General features: G+C 37.0%; 1 protein-coding gene across 1 annotated transcript; it reads right to left on the bottom strand.

The window, feature by feature from the left end:
- Nucleotides 1–2: 2 nt before the first annotated feature.
- Nucleotides 3–25,170, bottom strand: slc18a2 (solute carrier family 18 member 2). The gene is made up of 15 exons (XM_088916875.1): nucleotides 25,035–25,170; nucleotides 14,751–15,105; nucleotides 12,467–12,525; nucleotides 12,269–12,352; nucleotides 9,536–9,628; nucleotides 8,925–9,014; nucleotides 8,798–8,841; nucleotides 7,080–7,140; nucleotides 6,472–6,567; nucleotides 5,606–5,684; nucleotides 4,794–4,845; nucleotides 3,691–3,754; nucleotides 2,486–2,605; nucleotides 1,509–1,642; nucleotides 3–232 (listed from the first exon to the last, which is right to left on the bottom strand). The coding sequence occupies exons 1-15, from the start codon at nucleotides 25,165–25,167 to the stop codon at nucleotides 122–124; spliced, it is 1,575 nt and encodes a 524-aa protein (XP_088773001.1). The 5' UTR covers nucleotides 25,168–25,170; the 3' UTR covers nucleotides 3–121.

Raw genomic sequence — 25,170 nt, 5'->3', positions numbered from 1 at the left:
GATGCAATAATGGTACATTTAAAACAGACTTTCTTAACAGGATGATTACATGGAAACATTGCTTTTCTTATAAAACAAAATATATATTCTCAAGGGTCACATACATGTCTGGCATCTGCTGTTACTCATCACTTTCTGACTCTTCCTCTTCACCCATCTGGTAGTGCTGCCTGCTGTCCTGGGTCGTGTACATTCGGGTTTTCACAGGACAGTTGTGATCCATCAGAATAGCCTGGGCAAAAAGCATTGAATGCAATGAATTAGGTTATCTGGTACTCTCTTGTAACAAATGGTTCAGAGTTACAAAATACTCCCATTTCTCCTCCCTAGTGGCTCAGCGAATGCACAGAATGGGTCCCAGTGTCGTGGTAATAATAATAATAATTAATTCCTTACACTTATAGAGCCCTTTTTCTGGACACTCTACTCAAAGCTTTACAGGTAATGGGGACTCCCCTCCACCACCACCAATGTGCAGCCCCACCTGGATGATGTGACGGCAGCCATAGTCCGCCAGAACGCTCACCTTGGCCAGGATGCCGAGGTTACACCCCTACTCTTTTCGAGAAACGCCCTGGGATTTTTAATGACCACAGAGAGTCAGGACCTCGGTTTTAAGTCTCATCTGAAGGACAGCGCCTTTTTACAGTATAGTGTCCCCGTCACTATACTGCGGCATAAGGACCCACAGAGACCACAGGGTGGGTGCCCCCTACTGGCCCCACTAACACCTCTTCCAACAGCAACAATAGCTTTCTCCCATCCAGGTCAGACTCCCACCTGAGTTTCAGTGGGTTACCAGTAGTGAGTTGCAGGGTGACATGGATGCTGGCAAGGACTACTGACCTGCTGGCTGCTCTGGTCACGACTAGAAAAAGTCTTGGTGGGGAACATGTACATTATGTAATTTCAGTATAAAATGAAACAAACTATTACTTCTGTGTACAAACTGGACTTAAAAGGAATCTTGTAACAAATCTACAATTAGGGTTTGAAAGCTAAAAATCAAGACAAGGTATCTATCCCCCTTGCTGGGAAGGAGCACCCTCTTGCTGTTTTTTGTGTGCGTTTTGCTGTATTTCTGCTTTCCTTCAGCCAAAAATGCAAGATAACATTGAAGACCTGCACTGTTCTTCAGTACAACGTCCTTTGCTTCACTAACAATAGCAAGGAAAAACCGGCTACACAGGTCAAAAATAAGCCAGACAAATTTTACTTGTCCCTTTGCAGCCTACGCATGCTGATGCAGCTACCTCCTTGAACGTCTAGGATACTCTATCCCAACTAGGCCCATCCAGCACTGGATTGGTGTTTTACATAATTGCGTTTAGCCAGTTGTGTGCCATCAGTTTGCAAAACCTTGTGACAGCTGGGGTTTAACATATGCCAGACATATGCCAGCAACCGCGTTCTTCAGCTTCCTAAAAGCCTGTGGTCTGTGACTGAATCCTACAGTGTCAGCCGTATTAAGGTCCTGCTGATGTCAACCAAACAGACTCAGTTCTTACCATCTTCTCCTCTTTGGCTGGCGGACTCCTCAGAAAGAAGCAGAGGGGTGCAAAGAGAATGTCCACAATGCCTATGATGGTCATCAGCCAAGGAAATCCGATACTTTTAGCAATGGCGCCTCCCGCTGATGGACCTTGACAGCATCAAGGGAAACATGAGGAAAAGCCCCTCAAATTAAAGGTCACGCAAGAAGCCACTGCAAGCAAGGACACTGTGATGTAAGTACATGACATTGATTGTTTGGGGGGTTAAATGGTAGTACAACATTACTTCCTATTTTTATTACTTAAAATGTACAATATCAATTTACTGTTTCATGTTACAAAGAAAAGCCTATAGCATGCCCAGTTAAAGCTGATTATTTTACTGCCTTTCCTCCACAGTTTTGTTGATTATCACAATGACACAATCCATTCCAAGTAAAGCTTTAGTACATATTGTACATATATGTACATATTGTACATTATCCATTATATTGTATTTATAGAGCATCAGATCCTTTGCATTCACTTCATTCACAGGTTATCACATTTACTCTACCTAAACTTGTCAAAAATATCTGTTCAAATGGCATTATGAATGCAATTGCTAGCACATTGTTATGAGAGATTGTCACCTATGAGTTTTTTGTTATTATTGCTACGATGTTTTTTTCCCTTGGAAATTAATTGGTCATCACAAAATAATACATTACAACAATTGCAAAGTGGCAAGATTTTCTCATACCCTGTAGAGCTGCCAGACTTTTACTGCCATTCCAGTTAGCTTCTCACGAGGGTATAAAGGAACATTTGCCAGCATTTTTTTGGTTTGGTCAGGGCATACCTGTGAAGTGTGGTTATACTCAGTAGTCATAAACTCAAAGTTTTCCAAAACATAATATCCTGCAAAAACGTAAGATAAATAGCTTTTCTCTTGACATCAAAGTTAAAAAAATGCTTTTTAATTGTGATCTGAAACCAAAGAATTGACTTACCTAAAGCAAATCCCATGCAGAAGGCCACATCTGCTATTGCGTACACACTCCCATAGACAGAAACATGGCGGAGGTCAACGAGGTACCCCATTATTGGCATCATGGAAGAATCAACCATCCCTGTTGAGAGGCAAAGACACACGGAAATGTATCTCCTTACTGTATAATAACTTTTCCCTACACAATACTTTTAATAACTTACTGTTATTCATTGGGGTGGCATTAGGAAAGCGTAGTTGCCCAACAGCTCCAGGTTGCTGGGCTCAGTTCTGACACCAGGAGTTTGGGTGGAATTCACATATTCTATTTGAAGCCTTCATGCAGCAGGAAAGATTTTGGCATTCTCTTCTTTTTAGGCAAGTTTAATTTTTCAGTGCAATTCTGTCCACTAACTAGTACATTAGGCGGTAGTGATTGCTTGAGTTACATGGTAGATTTTCTAAGTTCTTTTCTGCCATCAGACCTTTTGTGCCGATGTCAATGGCTAACATTTACAGTATGTCTCCATTATGAGTAAGTGGGCAGGAGTGCTATACAATGTTCTCCTGTTCTCTAACACTTTATTTTAGGGGTAATCAGGAGGCAAGTATTAATTCTTTAATACCTAAACACAGTTTGTTTAGTGCTAGTTCATGACTAATACATAATGCATGACACTATCTTGAAACGTGTTTATGACTGACAACAGTTAATTAGTACTTAGCTAAGTATTATACAGGGTCTGTCCATCATTTGTTAGTATGTTATTCATGAAGGCTTGACTTACAAGTTACTCCTTAAAAAGATTTTTCATTCGAAAATTTGAGAAACTATTACAAGAAAACACATATCAGAAGCAAATTACCCCTATACCACCGTTGAGTTGTTTCATAGCACATTGTACCGATTTTCATTTAGTGAGTATGTGTCCATTTTTGAAAAGTCTTGAATGCTAATGATTTTAACATAATTGTTAAGCAACTATTATAAAAGCCTATTACGAAATATGAAAGTGAGTTTAGTAAATATCTTTTGGAACATTAAAGAGAAAATTAGATACAGATGAAGATGCACAATAAGGTACACGGAGCTGTCCTAAAACGAATTTTGAATTTCAAGATGATGTGAGCCTAAGCTGTAACAGATTTTATGATATAGGGAAGCATTCAATTAGTGAGTTTTCATGCTTCTCAACTTAATAGAACAGTCAAGCACAGCTTACTCACCAATTGCAAAACCAACTCCAAAATTAGGTACAATCAATCCATAGATGTTTTTGGCAAACGGTACCTGGATAATACAAAAAAGGGCCACATATAATTAAGGAACATAAATGATGGAAAACTAACCTTTTTGTCAGCTACATTGTAATCAACTCCTACTGATAGTTTTGAATGAACCTAGTGTAGGCAATATAAGTAATAGTTCAAAAGTCCACAGTTGCCTTCTTAACAACTTTGGAACACAACACCAAAATTTCTGACTTTATTGAGGAATTTTTTAAATAGCTGTGAAAACAACTCTTTTTCATTTAATGAGCATTTACCACGGCAAGTATCTCAGAGCACACAACAAAGGAAAAGACGATATCAGGCTACTCAATCTTTTAAATGAATTCAAGTATTCAATAATAATGCCAATAGAAACTGCAGTATATTTTTATTTTTCTGAGTTAAGCAGAACCTCTAACAATGTCAAGTACCTACCACCTTGTATACAGTGTACTGAGTGATTTAGCTTTGATTTGACAAATTGTGCATCACTCCTTTGGCATTGCTGTTAACTCAGAGAGGGCGATGTGGAAGAGATGGAAGTGAAGCATCACTGAATCGTGTTACGGGGGTTTGTCCCAGTGCTTGAGCACACTGCTCAAAGAATTAATGAAATCAAAAGCAAATAAGGAGAAAACCATTTAGTCTGCAAAGTAGAACCCCTTCTTGGAGGTGTGTAATTGCACATCATCTACACCTTTACATGATTTGTTTTGAGTTAGATGATTGCTCTAAACTGGCCTGTCATACATGGGACCTTGTTAACTGTTCTGATATTTCAATAGTTTCGAATTGCTGGACTATATCCTGTCACACAGTTTGTTGAATATTATGTAATTTGTTATATCATCATGAAGGCACTGTTGTTCTTAGCTCTTTAATATACACAACAAAAAGTAAATATTGTACCCTCTCCAGTCTAGTTTCTCCATAAATGCATCCTTCCACCTTCCAGATCTGGGTAATCCATAATTCAGGGGCCACAATTCAAACATTCTGAAGTGTTTATCTGAAGGAAGTGCAGGTTTCAGAACAGATACAGTATGCAGAATACTTACACATAAGATACTTATCCCCACAAGTAGCATTCCAATGAGAGAACACAGCCATCTGTGAGGGAGTTAAGAGTTGGTAAGTAACTGCCAGAGACAAAGTGATGGACCAGAATTGTTATTGCACTGTTCACTCTTTAGAATATTGCTTTTCAAAGATTAAAACAGACCTGGCTCAAGATGTGGCCAGGGGTCCATTTTTTAAGGATAATATTATTTATTATTAAATTACTTAGGATGAAGGCACAAAGTCATCACTGTCTGCAAAAATATAGTAAGAAGTACTTAACATAATATTATTGTTTTGCTCTACACTTTTTCACACCTGTTATGCAGTACCTAAATATGCCGTCAGAGTAAGTAAAATGCTAACAAACACTCAGGTGAAGAATATAAAAAATACACAGATTGACATAATATATAAGGATGGATTGGAAAAAATGAAACTCAACAAAAAATGTTAGCCACTGTATATTATGAAGTGTCTTAGAATAGGGCAAACGATGGACACACCATCACTCATTGTTAATTCCTCCAAATTATACAAAAAGTGCCATAATGGCTCTTGTCTTACACCACACCTTAGTTGGTATTAAAAGAGAAATAGAAAGGACCAAGCTGGTTCTTGTGCAGTTTCACAGCACAGCAATAAAAATTAGCAAACAGGCCAACGTCCCTGCGAGTCCCCAGGCAGTCAGTGCCTATGACTTCATTACAGGGGTTCTGCAAATTTCCTGACTAAGAGAGAAAGTGTGCTTTGCTGGTACAGAAATTGAAAGGGATGGTGAGGAGATGATAAAAAGTGCAATTTCCCATACCTGCCCATTTTGTGCGCAAGTATACCAAAGATGTTGGTTCCAATAAGATAGGAGATGCTAGCTGGTAGGAAAGCAACGCCTGTCACAAATAGAATAGTGAGATAACAGGGAATATGTTATCAGAGTCTCAATCCACAGTCTGTTATGAAAGGAAGCAGTGCTCCCAGAGAAGTATTGATAATGGTTCCTTAGACAATGCGCACCATACTCTGCTAAGAATGGCACTCTCATTTCCTGCTTCTTCTAGATCCACTATCTCCCTCTAATAAGCTGCACACCATCCACCCTTATAATCCATGAATCTCTGTATGTTCATGGAACCCATGGATTCTAGGACTATAACATTAGAAATATATACAGTATATACCACTTACAGTATATTAGAGCGTAATTATAAAATGTGATAAAGTATTTAGATTTTTCAAATGATATAGTTTCAAATGACAGTCTTTTAAGTTGCATTTTGGAATTCAGTGCCTATTGTTCATCATTAGCTGAAGTTTCATTATTATAATCAATTCCTTGGTTAATAATAAAGTCAAAGCCCTGCAAAGGATGAAATCAGAATTTCAAACAACCTTTCAAATTTCAAATGTCAAGTGACTGGGGCTTTCGGTTTAACAGAATCTTTTTGGTCTGAAAATTTGAGATGGGTGATTTTGAGGCTCTGATTTCATCCAATCCATAGACATAAATACTGGTTTCTAACAAAGACATCAAAATCAGGTGGATACAGGTATAAGACATTCGTCTAAACATTTTTATTAACCTTGATAGCATTTAAGGAATACTCCACAAAAGCCCCTTGGCAAAGGTACCCTACTACTTCAAGGATTAATCATGCCAAGCGTGATGGAATAAAATACCTAGCTGCCACTTCCTTGAGCACATTGTCTCCATCATCCAGATTGGTAACGCAGGCTCCAGCATAGCAATGGCCATATTTGCAAAACAGATGGACCCTAGGAACAATGTAATTGATAAGTGTTAAGCCTTTTATTTCACCCTCTTTCACCAATCCCCACTGTTGTCTAAAACATGAAACGGCCTTTTTCCGACATAATACCCTCTATTAGCTCAACCTCAACAAATAGGCTGATAATTGATGTGGTGGGAGGACTCACTGGCACAGATGTGTTTCAGCACTTTAATGGTAACAAAATCTATTCTGACGGTGAAAGCCCAATTAAAATCCAGTATGCTTCCTTTTTTTTTCAAATTTGGACTCTTCCTTTCACATCGAAGGGCTAGACCTGTTTCTGTGCTTTGTGATGGCGAATTCAGCAAATTAAGACATTCGGTCTTCTTTGATTTTGTTTTTTGAACACATTAATTTTCGTAAATACCATGCCACATTTGAAATAAATTACAGAGTCACAATGTGAAGGGTTAGTCATTGTGTCAGAATCTATGACCAGTTTTGTTTTTGTCCTGTTCATCAGTCCTGCTCCAATGTTGTGGTTGCCAGTCTTACCTGCAGCAATCAGAATGTAAGGATCCTTCAAGAGTTTCAGTAGCGGGGTCCCCTTCTGACTCTGTAGAACAGCAACAAAAAAGAAAAGAAAGAGAAGCGAAAGAAGAACCATATTCACTACAATGAAATATGGTAGCTGAAGGTTTTGTTGCTTACAGATCTGTTTTCATGAAGATGGACAACTAATCTTTGTGATGGAAGGGTGTTCCTTCAAATACATTTCTGTATTAAAACTCGAAAAAACTAGATTCGTTTTGAACAACTGGAGAGATGCTCCTGCAAGGAGGCAAGTTGAATTAATAAATGTTCATCAGCATTTTTGAAGAAAATAAAACAATGGGTGTAAAGCACGTTGCCACAGATTGTTCAGAGCAAAGAGGTAGGCTGTTAGTTGGATGATGATCCATAGCATCTGTTTGACTGGGGTGATGTGCACATACTGTAGATGCTGTGTTTTTTATTTTTTATGTCAAACAAGGGCTTCAATTTCATCTGGCTGTTAGATGCTTTTGCTCAGACCACAAGCAGAGATGCGCAACACAAGCTGACAAAAGGGAACATATGACTAACAAGATTGCTGTTTTTAATTATAGCCATTATCTTTGGAAGTGTTGATGTTTGGTGTTAAATATCAAGAATGTACATGATAGTTTAGAATTGAAATTCTCCAACAAAAAGACACATTCTATTGGTTTGCATCTAGTGAAGGTGAACACAAAACCATAAATATCAGAAATTATTATTTTTTTCCAGTACCTCTGATTACTTAACCCTTCCTAGACCTTCTCGCCTGGTGAACTCAGAACATGATTATTAATTACCACTATCCAACTAATTATGCTTAGATTTTGTTAGCAATTTTCATCTTACTTCAACAGGCAGAAAAGGTTGGATAGCTACTGAAGAGATGTGCCTAATTAATGAGGAATTGTTCATGTAGTGTTTCTGCTACAATGCAGCAGCATCTCTGCACTGATTTCTAAATGCAGTCGTGAGATATGGTATTTGTGTGCTGAGAGATCTTACAGTTTTCTTTCCAATAAAACTCTTCATTGCTCAATTAAATTGACTAAGACTGTTTTTTTAGAAAAAACAGGACATTTTAAATTTAACATTTATTTTCCAGTAGTAGGTAAATCTGACCAAGTATATCAAGTATTTCTCCGGTATATTATAGTCTTTTCACATTTGCATTGTAATTAAAAAGTATTTTTAACATCAGTACAGTCTTATTTCTTATGATTTCCCATGGAAATGTCAGAATTTATAGTGATATACAATAGAGCACAACAAGAGCAAAAAAAATAAAATAATTTAAGATCTGTGCAGAATAATGAATGCAGATTTTTGGTCGTTAGCAGTATTCCGTAGCTTTAAATATGTAAAAACAAGTGACAGCTCGTTCCAATTAACATTTTTAAAAAAACATCACCTGTGCAGAAGAATATTTATCTCACACAGCAGAATAGAGAGGATGAGGCGGCATTGATGTACTGTATACATCTTTAACCTTTACCTTTATATTGTACGTATAAACTGAAGATGTGACAATGATTGGATGATATTTTGTGTGAAACACAAATGTCTCATTTAGTGACGTTAAAGAAACTAAGGCAACTTTTAAAAAAAGATAGTTGTATTTTTACATTGAATTTGGGTTGGGTGAATTAAAGAAGGAGGTACGATTTCCTTTCTGATATCATTGAAGTGGCACTTACTTCTGGCTCTGCTTTGGAGGGCTGGAGAACAAAAAGCTGGAGAGCTGTGAAGGGAGGGTGAAAAAAATAAGGTTGACTCAGGGAAAAAAGAGAGCACATCTGTGTATGTGAACTGTTGTTAACTAACCTCCATCAAGCAAAGTCAGTACAGCTAAGATCAGGAAAGGTGCAGTCTTCCCCACAAACTCATACATCACACTGCCAAATGGGGGGCCAACTAAGAGAAAAAACAGAACAGCAATGTTTTTGGTACCCTCCATCAGTATTGAACATTTCTTTGATTTACTTACACAGCCATTTGCAGTTTTGGTTTCATCAGGCCAACTGAACACATGCAATCAGTAGAAATGTTTAGTTTCATACATCTAATCTTTGTGAGTTGAAGCTAAGCTTTGCCATATCTTTAATAAACAAACTTCCAGTAAGAAAAAGCCTGCAGCTAAACTGACCATTACAGTTGGACATCATGACCTTCTTGGATATATGGTAATTAAAGTTATTAGCAGAAAAGGCTTCAGATGTGTCCTTTCAAATGGGTTGTGCCAAGACTTTAGGTCATGTTTGTATCACACAGAAAGTAATATATAGCACAAAGTTAATATCAGAAGGGAATACTAGGTCTGAAAAAGGACAGTTTTGCTTTTTTATCCTCAGTCTTTTATAATTGATGACGTATGCTTCACATTCTCTTTAGTTTATGAACATGATTGTGAAGTTGTATTAGAGCATTGTACCAACCTAGCACTCCCATGGCCAAACCTCCTAGTGCAATCCCCATGGCATTGCCTCGCTCTTCATCATCAGTGTAGACACTAGCAAGCATCCCCATTCCTCAAAACAAAGAATGCAAATCAACCCATTTTAAATCTGCCATCAATCAGCCAGCATTGCAGCCAGCACCAGAGTGTCAGAAGCTGAAATTTGGTATGGCTGCAGAGCAAGAAGTGGCGCATGTTGTAATTTAGTGTGCCATATAGATATTTTTAAAATATTCTGCTGCTTAAATGAGCACTGTGCATCACATGATTATAATTGTGTATTTTTTCTCTTTTTGTTTCTGTTCTTCAATTATTTTGATTAGTTCAGTCAAATAAGCCTTTTATATGACTTTAAAGTGACTGCCAATCAGTATACTGGTGAGTGAAGATTATCAAGAATAATTTAGTGAACTTGAATACAAATTTTGAATTCTTTTAGATCACTGGTTCTCAAAGTGTGCTCCGCGGGCTGACCTAATCATCTTTCTTAAAGCAAGTCTACGCTGTTTAAGTCAGAGGGAAGAATATTGTAGCGTCCGCTACGAAGGGGCTCCCCCTAGGAGCACTGTTAAAAACTGCAAGCTGTAAATAGTGGGTAAATGTGTGTTGGTTCTAATTATCGGGGTTTCACCAGCCGTTAAGGGGACTGTGTGTGTCAGTCATGGGGCGAGCACCAGCCTAGTTGTAGGCTTGGCTGACTTGAAGGTCTGCTGAAAGGGCAAAGTTTCCATTCATTCTCATTGGCTGTACCCCTCTGTTGCCTTTGTGTTTTAATGAAGCTTGAGTTAAAGCGGATCACCTCGCCTCTTCATTCTCCCCATCAGTGACTATCGCTTCAGTGTTTTAGTTTTATGGACCACTAATTAAATTATGTCACACATTGATAACGAGTCAGTTTGGCGGCGACGTCCTTGCAGCCGTGCAGCAGTCTGTTGTCGTTAGTGATGCACGGGTCGGCTCCATATTTAAAACAATATTCGAACATTCATTTGATCAACATTTATTGAAACAGCATATTCAGATTCCTTGTTTTAAACAGACTAAAGTAGCCTCGTCTTGTGACTGTCATTTCTGTAAAGTGCTTCACAATCGATGCAGATAACGTAACCTGTGCTTTTTTCTTCTGTTGTGCTGACTAGCTCGCCAAACTTCTCCCACCTGGCTCTTTTTTCCCCTCCTTATTCTTTATTTTTATCTCACCGTTCTGGAGTTGTGTCCTGATCTGCTCTAACGAGGTTGCCATTATGTTTTTTTTCTTTGTAATACACTGTTGTCTCTTAGCTTACGTTTTCTACCACTTTGCCTTGTGATATAACCAATTGGGGCTTAAATATGGTAAAACGTCAGTTTTAAGCCTTAAAATCACTTTAATTTAAGATACAAATGATCGGTTTTCTGCAATATTTTGTTTTTGGTCATATATCAACCCACATCCGCCCAACCTGATCTAAATTTCTTTCTGAACCCGAATCAACCCGCCCATCACTGGTTGTCATGATTGCGTGGTTGCGCTGTTTACGTTTTGATGTTAGTGGGGTTCGACCGTTGCACTTATTATTGTTCATACCGTTTTGTTCTTACTTTTGAATATCTAACTTTTAGTTTGAAAGTTTAAAGTGTAATTTAAAGGAGCAGTCAAAGCAGAGGGGTTATTATGGATCACTGGCTCAAATCTGGGACTCTGAAACCCAAATAAAGCGAGGATAGTGACAGCGCAAGTGCGAGTAAGCGCAGAATAGAAGTGAAAATGCGGTTGAGGTAATTTGTGAATCATACCAGCCGTGCTGTAATTCTAATTCCAACAGTTTGATAAATGTGATGTGCAAGGAAGCAGAAGGTGTGCTTGATGTGATGTCTTCGTGTGTTTCCGGACACGAGACTCAAGTTTTACAGCTTGGATCCAGATATCAACTTCTCTGATTGCTCAACAAAAGCAGCTCTATTCTTCACATTACATTAACCTTTTAAGTAATAAAAACATTTGCAAAACATGCAGCTTTGTTTGTAAAAATATTAGTACTTTTCATAAAATTTAATTCAGTATTAGTTATTTTTAGTACATTAATAGGTGATGATTTTTACAGGGTAAGAAGTGGACGTATGCATAGGTGGTCCATCGCATCTATGACTTGGTGTAAGTGGTCCACGGACCATAGAACTTTGAGAATCACTGTTTTAGATTATATAGAATTTTGTTCTCTTAAAACTGCATAATGTGGAGATAACAATGCAAATATAAGTGGAAGTGGAAATATAGCATTAGTATCTTACTGCTGATTTTTAGAATCATTCTGATCCTGGTAGTAATTATTAGCAGTTATACTAGTCTTCTGCAATCCTTAATTTTTTCTCCTGAAGTGAATGTTCGAAGTGGCAACTGTTTTTTTGTGTATACAGTACCTGCTGTTAAATGATTAGCTATATTGCAGCTTGCCTTTCAGGTCCATTTTCTGTTCCAAGAACATGAAAAAATTACAAAAACCCAATATGCATTGATAATTAAATTTTGTTCTAATAGTTCTTTTGTATTCAAGTTGTTCTGCATTGTGCTTGAAAGACAGTATATAGAAATGGAACATTTGTATTGTATTGTAGCATTTTATAACAACCTTATGTACCCTTTATTACTTTCTCATAATTGAACGCCTTTAAAAGTTTTATTTTGTTCTGTATGGGTGCTTTATAATTGGAGTTGCAGTGAAAAATGACTCACCAGCAACAGAAGAACAAGAAGATCCAATTCCTTGTAGAGATCTTGCCAAAAACAGCAAGGTGTAGCTCTTTGAGAAAGCAAACACTAGATAACAACAATATAAAAAAAGATCGATTATAAATTAAGTGATTATTAAAGCATATCAACCTAGGCAAAATTTGTTAATCATCTAAACAGGAAACGGTAGGGGTAACTTACTGATAGTGGAAATGAACATGATGCAGAACCCAGCAAACATTGGAATCTGATATCCTATTCTGCAAGGAAACCACAAAAGAGATACCTTCAAATGACATTCAGTTCGAACTTACTAAAAGGACAGAGTACTTCAAATAAACATCTGATTACCCACAGGATGTCAGTAATACTGAATCTTGCTGCAAATGACATGAAGGTTAGACATACTTTTCCTTAATTTTGTTGAAGTAACTCCTGATGAGCTGTTTGTTTTAGACTACTGTTTTCTCATATGCAGCCAGTCTTGATTCATGAGACTACAGAGTATTCACGTCACTCCAAATCTAGTTCCTCTAATCTCTAAAGTAATTCAGTGGCGAGTTCTGTTCCCTCCAACTACATGTTTCAAATTAGAGAGTTGGTTATAAACACAAGACACAATGGAACAAGTAATGCTCCAGTGCATGATGCAATGGCTTTTACCAATAAGGAAAGGCAATTACTTATAGGAAAAGGAAGATCACAACAGACAAACATGCCATTCCATCCATTATCAAACAGTTTGTTTTTTGCAGGGTTTCAGACTTGGGTCCTTCGCTGTAGGGAACAGGATTGGGAGACACCATATAACCTAGGCAGTACACGTTTGGACGGTGGGAACATCCAGTCCAAGCCACTACAGACACAGGGAGGAAAATGCAAACTCCACACCTTACATATCCCAGTCTGGAATCAAACCTGTGGCCTAAGAGCTGTAGGACAGCAGCACTCTCTACTGTACCACATCATGGTGCCTCAGTCATTGTTCAATGCCAGTTAAAGGGTCAAAATTTAGGCATTAATACAATTCTGCAAAAAGCATTTTAATTAAATCCTATGATTTCCTTTAACTTTTTAAAAGCCACATTGTGATTCGTGAATGTTTTTCCATTTTTTTTATTTACATGCTAGCATTCCTGTGGAGTTTCTGCCGAAACAATGCATTTTCCAAGGTTCATCAGATCCACTATAACAGAACAGAATGTATTCATCATTATCCAATTCCTTATTATCTCTTTAGCTTCGAGGAGAGCTACAGTATACTTGCTTTACGCAAAGGCTTCACTAGGTGAATTGCCTGTTCTTTAGTGTGCGAGTATGTGAAGCTGTTGCTGTCACGATCATCATCCCTCCTCTAGAGGGCGCTCCGACCCTTTTGTGTTAAGTTCATTATCACGTTCACCAGTCCCCTTGTTCCGTTCTTGTTTTAACCTGGTGCTCCGGAACCTTGGGGCTCTGCGTTGGAAGACGGAAGCCCGCCCAGCTTCAAGTCGCCCTACGTCCGTGGTCTGAGGGCATCGGCTTCCAATTGCCTTCCTGACCCAGCTGAGTCCGGGTCCTGGCCTCATCACTCCGTTTTTAATTTCCTAGTTCCTTGTCCCTGTTCCTGTTTTTAATCGTTCTGTCTTGGATGGATTCTCTGGTTTTGGATTTTGGACTGCGCCCCTGATATACTACATTGGACTGCTTTTGGACTTGTTTGCCTGTGTTCCCCCCCTTGCACCTGGATTCACTGTCGGCACCGCCCCCTGTTCACCATCCCTTCCATTCCTGACTGTCTTTTCCCAGTAGCCCTTTTCCAGTCACTTCCGGATTATACCGTCTGCACAGGGTCCTAAGCTACCCATCGTGACAGTTGCCTCAACTGTACATTCTTTAGGTTCCAAAAAAACTGATTACATTAAAAACATAGTAATTTACAGTATAATACATTGAAAACAGCATTACCATAGGATACACACCTTAATACATACTGTAATAACAAACAGAACATGATTCCTGATCATCACATTGTGTTGATGCACTGATGATTTAGAAATATGCAGGTGAGCTTGCAAATACCAAGGAAGGATTTAATATAGCGAACTGTAATGGGAAAAATAACTACTTTTATTGTAGGGTAACAGTTTGCCCTTTAAGCTATTTAATAAACACAGATCTTATTAACAGCATCAAATAGCACGCCATTCATATCATACAACATAATGGACATCTCTAGTTATCAGTTCGAGCTCTCCATTGAATTAACAAGCAAAGGTGCCATACTGTACTTTTAAATGTTAAAATCCCATAGATACTAGTAAAATGTATTGTAATGTAGAAGCTACAATTACCACAGTGTCAATCCATAATAATCTATTATTGAGCTACATACCTATTGGCAATAATAGTCATGACACAAAAAAGCATAAAAGTAACCCATATGTTTAATCTATACAGTTTTCATATGACAAATATGGCCAAAGACTGTTTTCAAGTCACCTACCTGTTTGTAAGTGGTCCAATGAAGGGATTAGTCATCAGCTGCACTGTGGCTTTGGAGGCAAAAAGCAAACCAACTTTCACATTTTCATTGAGAAGATCCTTGTCTTTTTTGGGGCAGTCAGACTCTGGCTTTGTGGTGTTGCCACCTAGGCTTTCAGTTGTGGGGTATGAATAAGCCCCTGGCCTTTGTGTGGTTACTTCAGAGCCATTCTCAGTCAACCTTGTGGAGTTGTCATAGTAGGAGAAGATAGTGTGAAAGTTACTTGGGGCTCCTGGGGTCAGAGGAGAAGCAGTCTGGTTCCTTACAGGGGGGGCTTTGTGTTCCGTAGTATAAATGTAGCTCGGAATTATGGGCACTGCCAACAGAGGACAACAAAAGAGGCAATGTCAGTTCAGTGCTGGTCAGCATCACCATGTTAAAGTACATTATGACAGAAAATGGAATAGATATTTTGTAGAAGATTGCAGCTTCATCATATATTTAAGTAACTAGATAATAAATTGCATTAACACCAATAATAACTTTTGAAGTATACATATAAAGCTAGAAATATGTAAAATTTGAATCGTTTTAACTTAATACTGCCTGTATGAATATTTAAAGTCATAGTCACTGTGATATCAATTATTTAAAATAGGCAAAAAGAGTGCCTAATGCATTGTCTCTGATATACTAGTACAGTATGCATTTGTCCAAAATATTGTTTTCCCTGGTGAGACTACTGTACTGTATGTTGTCATTTATTATTCATATGGTTTATATTTATCATATCAACTATGAAAAAAATAAAAGAGGTTAATTTAGTAGGTTTAATAGGTTAATAATAGAGAAATTTACACTATTCCAAACACTTAGTCTTGAGTAGTATTTCCGTAAACAAATTTATAGGTGGTAAAATGTTATATTTTCTTGTTTATAAACTTTTCTTGCCTGCTTATTATTATCATTGCTTTGTTTAGCAGTACATTTTAGAGCCGACCTGCACACCTCACGTATAATCCAATCAACCTGCACACCCAAGATATACAGTCATATATCAGACCCACACTCCTGACATTTTATACACCAGACCTGCACACCCAATTTATAATACACAAACCTGTACACCCCATGAATAGTACATCAGACCCGGACACATAACATTTTTAACAACCACTATAAAAATAAATCCCCAATGAAACAGGAAGAGAATATGGTGGAAAGAATATAAATCACTGGAGAAAAAAACACAGGGTACAGTAAGTGAGAATGATTAAGAGCATCCAGATGAAGGGAGGTTATATTAAAACTTGGATCAAACTTTCCTACTTCTCTCAACGATTGAGTAATTTCTTTTTAAACCCTCCCCATTCATGTGCATGTTTCAGATTTTCACTCCTCTCTACCAGATCAAAGTCTAAATATTTTTATGAAATTGGAGTTAAGAACATATGATACAGAGCTGTGCGATAAATAATTATTAAATGAATATTATGTCCCCATTACCTGTAAAGCACTTTGAGTAAAGTGTCCAGAAATGTGCTATATAAGTGTAAAGAAAGTATTATTATTATTATTATTATTATTATTACAGAGAGAGATGAACATGTGTTCTTTCTTAATAGAACTGCAGTCTCTTTTAACACATGTTCAAATATTTAGCTAGAATCTGATCTTTATGGTTGGTTTGAACAAGGTCCTCTTGCCTGGCTTGCTTCTTCTCTTTTCTCCCTGTCTCTTCCATGTGTTTTCTCCTCCCTCTTCTCTCTTTCCTTTGCCTACCTGTCTTTTATTGTGTGTCTCTGGGCTGGTAATGACTCTTAATGATATACCAAGAACTTAAATAACTAAGGTAAACCAGAAGATGCTGCTTCATCTATTATTATTATAACAGTCACACTCCCTACTGATCAGCAAATACCTCCTCTGCCGGCTATCGTTTCTATTCATTTTTTAATTTTATGACCATTGTAACACCCATAACAGTATTTTAAATTAATCACCACATAATAAATAAGGAGGCTTGCCTGCTTTTATGATGTTCTATACTTGGTTTCTGTTTGGAGTGTTGTGTTGGACAAGCATGGTACATGATATATTTTCTATATTCTCTAGTCTAGTGTCTACTAGAGGAGGATAAGTAGAGTTTTACAACACAGAAAATACAGCTTACTATCTTCATGATTTCATCAAATTGATATTTTTAGCCTGAAGCAGGGTTTGCCTATTTCCTTGTTGTGCATCTGCAATAAATTATTTCTCTTCAGTTTATTCTGGCCATATGAAACAAATTGTTCTGTATCCTAGTAACATTTTATATTAGAAAAGAAAAATCAATCATTAACATCTGAAAGACCTATTTGAATGGGAATCTTTCTATAATAGTTTTCAAGTCCATTTGGACCAAACAACCTAATATTTTTATGTTTTGCATTCATTCATCATGTAAGAAAAACCTTTGAGGAATCCACTTCTAACAAATATTTAAATACCAAGCATAAAAGCACACATAGTACGACTTTATTCTCAATGTATTTATCAGTTTAGGAGTTTAAGTAGGGCTTGTTATTATTGCAGCTGTAGATGTAAAACGTAAGAACAGTTTCAAACAACATGAGGCCATATGTTCCATCTTGTCCGTTTGGTAGTTAGCAGCTAATTGATCCAGCAATCACATTCAGTTGTTTCTTGAAAGAAGCCAGGGTATCTGCTTCAACAACATGGCTGGGTAGCGTGTTCTGTACTCCCACAACCCTTTGCATAAAAAGTGCATCCTGGTCTCAGTTTTAAAAGTACTTCATTATAGTTTCCACTGGAAACCTTTTTTTCACATTTCAATGTTTATTCAAATTCTAATTTAAATTCTGATTAAAGCATATTAGGAGGTATATAAATATACAGTACATTTGGTAAATGTATTAGACATATACAGTACTCTATTAGTCTGCATAACCATACTGACTGTTTTTTTAGAGCAAAATAATAGTGATGCGATTGCTGAGCATTCTGTTAATTCTAATCCTAACATAATGTTCCTCATTTAGGTAAGTCTCATACAATTTCAAGGAGCAGTCCACCAATATCTTTTTGTATGATTGTGGCATTATGTGCTGATGATGTTACTGTACATTAATCATATCGGCATTGCAGAGAGAGAAACCAAGGTCAGGCTGCTCATGGTCAGGTAATAATGTGGGGAGACTGACTGCCTTCATTACACCCTGGTTAAACAGTGTTGAGTAGCTAGTCAAAATTAATGTGCATGACTTTGAGAGGAAAGAGGAAACCAGAATGCTGACAAAAAACATATAAACACAGTTATCGCATATATACTGACAGTGAAGATCAGAATCAAACCCAGAACCCTGGAGCTATGAGGCAGTAGTACTAACCACCATGCTATCCTTTTACAGTGATACAGGGTATAAAGATATGTGTACTGCCAACTATATTCTGGGGATATATGTGTAACCTGACCAAAATCACTTATCACAAAAGTGCCTGATATTGCAGTGTGACACATGCCTTTGGTTTTTGCATTTGTTTTGTATTTTGAATCTTGAGATTGAAAGACAAGTTTCCACAACCGCTGCATTTCCAGACAGGAATTTTCTTAATGGAAATATCTTAAATAGATACTACAATTATAATTTGTACAGTTTTATTTAATATTTTATTGAATACCTACTCTTTTCCACAAGACATTGTGAACTACTTCATTATTTTAAATATAAATCTAATGCTCAAATATAGTATATAATATAGAAATCCTAAACAAAGTGCTTGTTTCTGCATTAAGCATGGATACCATTTAGCAAACCCAAACTACCACTAAGCTGTTAAGCAATAAGGTACTTCAAGCTCTTCAGGACACTGTGTTGCAATTATATAAGACATCTAAAGTCTCTGAGTCAGGGGCATGAAAAGGTTTAGTTGTTAATAAAATGATTTTCTCAGTTGAATACTTTCCCCTCCTATAACCACTCTTAATCTTATTAGCTGTAGACCAAACTGTAGTTTCAGTTTGCTCAAGGCTTGTGTTTTTAGCTCTGTTTAGCTTTAGTGTGCCAAAGAAATAACAACATTGATGTTACTTCTATACCTTTGCACTTTTTACCTATTTTTATTGATTACCATAATTTAATTTAAAGACTGTAATATCAACCTGCAGCACAGAGAGAGAACTCTGGGAAGAGAATACTCAAATGTTTATTACTCTCTGTGAAAGTCCAACTGGATATAATCTCTTCAACATGTGACAACTAATCGCTCTACTATTCTTTCTTTCTGTGGGCCTAGCCATAGGAAATTTACTTCTTGGAATTTAAGATGCTTAGAAATATTATTTGCACAACTTTTGCAAGTTTTGTCTTAATGAAAATTACCATCACTAGAGAGAACTATACTCTTCTTGATCAACACACAGCTAATCTGAGGCTCCAGAACAGAGCTTTCTGGTTTTTTAATAATGTCACTTGCATGAATTTCTACATAAACATAGTGATAACAACCCAGAGAAAAAGAGAACAGCTTGAAAACCATGCTTCTAAAACAATTTTTATGTAAGTATGAGGTATTAAGAAAAGATAGTGTGTATGTATTACTTCCCATAATAATGAAAGTTAAACACCGCAGCTAAACTTCCACAATAACATACAATCCAAAGTAATAATAATGCAGAAAAAGTCATTAAACTGAAAATATGATGCCTGAAATATTGAAGTAGTTATGATTTTTTAAATGAAAATATGAGATTTTGTCCAGCCTTTGCAATTATTTTCAAAGCTTTCTTAAGCTGGAATCGTAGCTGTTGAAAAATGTAAAAATCTGAAATGAAATGGTTTAAAAATTTTTTTTTATCAGTCCAATGCAAAAAGAATTATGGTCAGAATGAAAAACAAAAAAATTCAACAAATGCATATTATAGAATTGTTGAACTTTAGTGCTTATTAATATAATTAACAAAGCACAGAAGTAAAACTTAAGAACTGAAGTTAGAACGACCCATTGTTTCTAAAGGGGATACAGTTTTAAATCCACAAGTATACAGTTATGAACTTGATCCAGACTTGTCATTAGCTGTGAATGAACTAGTTAGCCCTGAGGTGATTGAGTTGCCTGTCCGGATCCCAGATAACATCAATGAGGCAGTACAGGAGGAAATGAGAAGTCAATGCTACTTCTGCCGGCCAGGATATATGGGAAAATGAGATAGAGGCTATTGGAAGAACATATTTTTCATACATCATTAAGCTGATGAGAAAAACTAGTATATCTGCTTTGTAACTGGATTTTGTGTAATGTGATTACACTATTACTTAATTTATATTTATATTTCTTTTAACATTCACACTAATAATAATGTTAATTTTCTTGATAATCATTTAAAAGCATTTTAAAATAAAGGGATTAGCATGATAATTTGTTCTGTTCTGTGTGATGTGGTCAGATTTAACAAAGATTTCAGCCTATTGTGACTGCCTTTACAGTAGAACATACAAAGGGACATCCAAGTTACATTTTGTCAGCTATATACATGCTGTAACCAAAATATTTTACAACATATGATACTGTACAACATTTCAGTTTGAGGTCATCCTTATCAAAGGTAAATCTCTACACACTCAATATAAGACAAACTAAAGTTTCAAATCTCACAAGGTTGTATCTACTGTCTGGTTTATAGGCAGCATGTAGTTGAAAATTAAGCTTTCTTTCAGTTTTTGCACCCATTTAATATATTCTAAAAACTAGAGTTTTTGCACCCACAATCATGTTTTTGTTTTACGATTGTTAGGATGGCACCAGTATTATCGTACTGTCGAAAACACATCTAATATGCACAAACCATAAGCAATTTCTGCACTGGATTGAAGAGCTTTGAATGCTGTGCTTGTCCATGTGAAAACAGACACTCCTCTGACCTGCTCGTCATTGACCACATCACAGGCACTGCAGCCCATACTGGACGTGCAGTGTCTATTGGAGGAGAGAGCACTGTATGCCTGGAAACACCTGGGAGACCACAGGGATCACTTTATGGTTGAGAGCCGAGAGTCCTGGCCAACCCATACCGCCCTACCCTACCCTGAGGTGAGCAGATCATTTTTCTGGCAACCTGGGTCCAGGGGTCCTTCAGTAACCAACCACTCAACCCGTGAATTCCAAACGATAAAAAGCACATACCTTATGAAGGACGTGACTTGAAGCATTGGCAAGACATACAGTACATGCAAAGATACAGAACCCTGGGACTTTCAACAGTGTCAGCAGGAATCTGCAAGCTGCAGTGCACGTTTCAATCGGGGCCACCTGGAGTTACATTTGAGATCAGTTGCTGTGAGTTTAAAATGGCAATTTTAATCTCTTAATCAAAAAACAAAAAATAAAGGTGATAGAAGGAACTGTTCACCTTAAAATTAAAGGTTTTATTTTGTATTATGATGTTTAAGCCCCTATATAAAGATAACTTTTAAATCCATGAATGAACATTCAACATAAACTACAACAATGAATTGAATACTGTAAATAATTTATAAATCCCAAAACAACGGCTCTTTCTTTTAGCCCTGTCAAAAGAGAATTGTTTCTAAACATGAATAATTAAAAACTACACAACCTCTTCATGGGTAAACATGAGTAGGTTTATTGGTTGCTTTATTTATCAAAGCTGTAGGCACTATTCACAGCAGCCTGGTAAAATGGTGATACTCAAGTGTACATGAGCAGTGGTTTGTAATATTGTCCAACCACTCTAATGTCTCAATGAGCATGTGGCTCCTGCCGTCTTCCTCTAAGATGGGATTTAAATGTAACCAGAAAATACCTGAGAAATTATTGTTGTTGAATAGCAGTGGACTGCAAACCTAATAAGCTCCGTCCCCATAGGGTGTCAGTTTCACACCGTGCTTATGCCACAGACTACAAGATGATATGCAGGATGACAGAATATGACAACAATTAGGCAATAAAAGCTCCAGTGCCAAAAGGTTGGGTCTGGAATCTAAATATTGTCTAAAATGTTGTTTTAACCTTAGACAGTGAGCCTCACCTCATTAAGATGCTCCAGGGGACGTCCTGATAAGCTGAATTGAACTGAAGCAGAAAAAGCACTAGAACATGGAGGTGTACAATAATACTGAGGCTTCAGTAAATTAGAAGAGAAGCAAAATGTAAAAAAGTAAATTAATCTGTTGCAAAACCAAGATGGTAACAGAAATGTACAGTACTTAAACCCCCCTTAAAAGATCTGGTTTAATAAGGTTCAAAACATTTCATTATAATGTACAAACTGCAATGTATTCCAGCTATCAGAAGTACCACAAAAATCATTAGCACATTTAAAGCATACTATCGCCAAGGGAACTCTTGAGGAACTCTTGGGCACACACGACATTGCATAGCTCTCAGTATTCTGAGACTTCTACACAAGAAATTTTTAATGATGCTCCTGCAGGAGCATTTGGAGTATAAGGTATTTTTCTCAGAACTGTTATGCACCTTAGTTGTTAATGTGATACTGAGCATACTGCTGTGCACGTTTCCTTAATTTTGAAAACTTTCTGGTTGACACAGGTGAGCCTCTTTAAGAAGCCAGTATTGGAAGAATTGATTTCAGGCCTCAGTGGAGTTTAAGAATTGAGAGATCAGATTAGTTGATTTTCATGGAATGCCAAGATGTTACTGGGTTTAGGAATTCAGCAGTGAATTGGCTGCCTATATAAAGGAGTCAAACCACAGATCTGATGCTGGGAACTTGTTGCTTCACTTTAGGAGAGATGCAGATCTAGAAATGAAAAGGAAATAGACAAGCAAATAACCCAGGCTGTCCATTCCATGCCCACTGGAAATCATCCTCAATCCTTAACCACTGGAAATAATCCAGCAGCTTCTAAACACAAAGACTAACTGAAGATTCCTTGAAAGATTTCACTGCAATTCTCAAATTCATTTTAGTCAAATGCGCCTTTATCATCTACTCCGAGATGTAAGTTTTGCTATTTGATTTTCTATTTAATAAGCTGGAGCATATTGGTACCTTCTCAAAAATGACAACAAAGTTATCAATAATAACTAGTGACCATATACACTGGATATCACATACTGTACATGTTCAAACTATTTTATCAGCTTTTTAAGGCTGTTATGTACTGTTCTGAATATGTCTTCAGTGCAATGCCTTTTTACCAATTATTTCTGTTTTAAAGGTCCAATCATCATTTATACAGTAGTCTGTAATTCTTTTACAGCACATCCTAATATATATATATATTATATCTAAGTAGAATAAATGATAGTTATCATGCAACTAAAATGCATTGCAATTAATGTGGCATAAAACCAAATCTCACTAAAGACATAATTAACACTGCTTAATAAAAGTAAATCATTCAATCAATTCATCCTCTACCAGGTAGTCACCATTCCTTGTATAAGGTTCACAGAACTCCAGTGTTTCCCCTGCAAGCTGTAAGGTAGAACTATACATGGAAAAAGCTCCAGTTCATCACCAGGCAGGCACACACAACTTTATAGGCACCAATTATCCTAGCTAGCATGCCCCGGAAACTCCACATGAATGTGCAAACTCTACACCCCAGTCCAGAATCAAATCTAAGATCCAAAAGTCATCTAGCACGCCACTGTGCTGTCCAATGTCTCTTCCATATAAGGTGAATATTGTATATACAGTACAATGGGATGTATTCCTTTTTTTCCATTTAATCAATTAATATTGGGCAATACAAATAATTTAGACCAGATTCTGTTCCTTATTCAATGCAATTTAACACAAATACAGAAGTCTGGTCTCTCACACATACTACCAACAGAGACCTTTATATTAATTTAATATTTATTTGCACTTGTTATACAGAGATGAACAAAGAATCTGCCAGTACATGAAGCTTGCACATGGACAGATCTACGGGTGTTTTCCCCCATAACGGTTAACCCGTGCCTCTCTATGTCCTAAATGAAATGCAAAATAACACCTTTATCTTTATAATTCAGTCTGAAGTGTAATTCTTCACAATTGACACGACACATTTCCACGTAGGAAACTATTGAAATGCAAAAAAGACCATAAAAAGACAGATATAAACCAAAAATGTATTGGGAACTCAGAAATGCAGGATGCCGTTTAAAAACAATTAAAGGAATACCATTCAGCGTGAGTAATGTAAAAGCCACTGGGATCACTGAGCTACCCTGGCGAATGTAGCGGTGTAAAACTCAAAGCAGAAACAATAAGAGGACACTAGAACTATAATTAATTCTAAGCGCACCTAAAATGTATCTAACACTTAACAAATAGACGTTATTGTTTTATCGTTATGTACTGGTTCACGGTTACTCGCAACAGGTGTGGTTTCAATGCAGGGAAAACAAGAAAGCATGTCGTTCGATATTTATTTAACCTTTCTATTGGCTTCTTCAACCCCGAACCGTCTCGGTAACGTTCAAGGAACGACAAAACTCTAACTTCGTGGTAGATGCAATGTCATAGGCATACTTCTGGAGCAAACCTGTTAAAATGTTGAAAACTAAGAATGTTTCCCCAGAATTGCATACAGTAAAAACGCTTAAAGGGATGGCCTTAACTTTCATGCAAACAAAATAGTTACAATACTATTTCTACTGATCTTTACTTATTACTGCATAGAACACGAAGCATGTAAAACTGGTGAATGGAAAGGCTAGGTTACAGGTATCAGAATGCTAGAAAATTCACGTCAGCGCATATGATCTGTAATTGTTATTTTCTCATGTTTCATGAGTGAATGCTTTGTGGAATAAAACACTTCTCCACAATGCTTATTTGTAATCCTGAGAAATCTGAAAAATCTTTGCTGCTAGATTCAGTTTATTCATTAAACGTTTAAATACAATTAATTTCAAAGAACCCTACTTTTGTTACACGAATCGCCCGTCACATAGTAAACTATGCACCAAGTAATTAACGCACGTCTGCGGCAGTGACATACACACGGTAGACTTTAACTGTATCCTTTTGAACGTGAGATGTTATGGTGCACAGATCAGATGAAACCGGTACTCAGACCGGAAAGAAAATACTGTTGTAGTTATTCACTTTTACGCCGGTTTTGTACTCAACGGTTTTCTCCATCCATCCAAAACCTAATTCTTTTATGATCCCCAACTTTTACAGATGGAACTGATTTTTACCATTTAGTCGAAACTCCCCCAGATCATTTTTCCGAATGACACCATCTGTCAAATAGGCGTGAAAGTTTATTTTCCCTCAGTAAACTAGGGATAAACAGTTTGACAAGCCGTACATACCGACTACGGTGAGTAGCATGTTATCCAGAAGCAAAGCAATGAAAACGATCAGAAGAATTAGCCTCCTGGACTGCCTGCCTTCCCTCAAGCATCTAAAAAGACTGAACTCCCGTAGCGTTTCAAATCCACCCATCTT

This window comes from Atractosteus spatula, chromosome 5 (genome assembly GCF_055471065.1).
Source record: "Atractosteus spatula isolate fAtrSpa1 chromosome 5, fAtrSpa1.hap1, whole genome shotgun sequence".
NCBI classification, from domain to species: Eukaryota; Metazoa; Chordata; class Actinopteri; order Semionotiformes; family Lepisosteidae; genus Atractosteus; species Atractosteus spatula.
This window is presented reverse-complemented; position numbering and strand designations above follow the sequence as displayed.

Bases quoted from the DNA above. Each gene is read 5' to 3' on its own strand.
- slc18a2 (XM_088916875.1), bottom strand. From the start codon at position 25,167: ATGGGTGGATTTGAAACGCTACGGGAGTTCAGTCTTTTTAGATGCTTG. The intron at 12,526-14,750 runs GTAGGTGACTTG...GTTTCCTTGCAG, and splicing joins ATTGGACCACTTACAAACAG to AATAGGATATCAGATTCCAA. The intron at 12,353-12,466 runs GTAAGTTACCCC...GTTGTTATCTAG, and splicing joins CATGTTCATTTCCACTATCA to TGTTTGCTTTCTCAAAGAGC.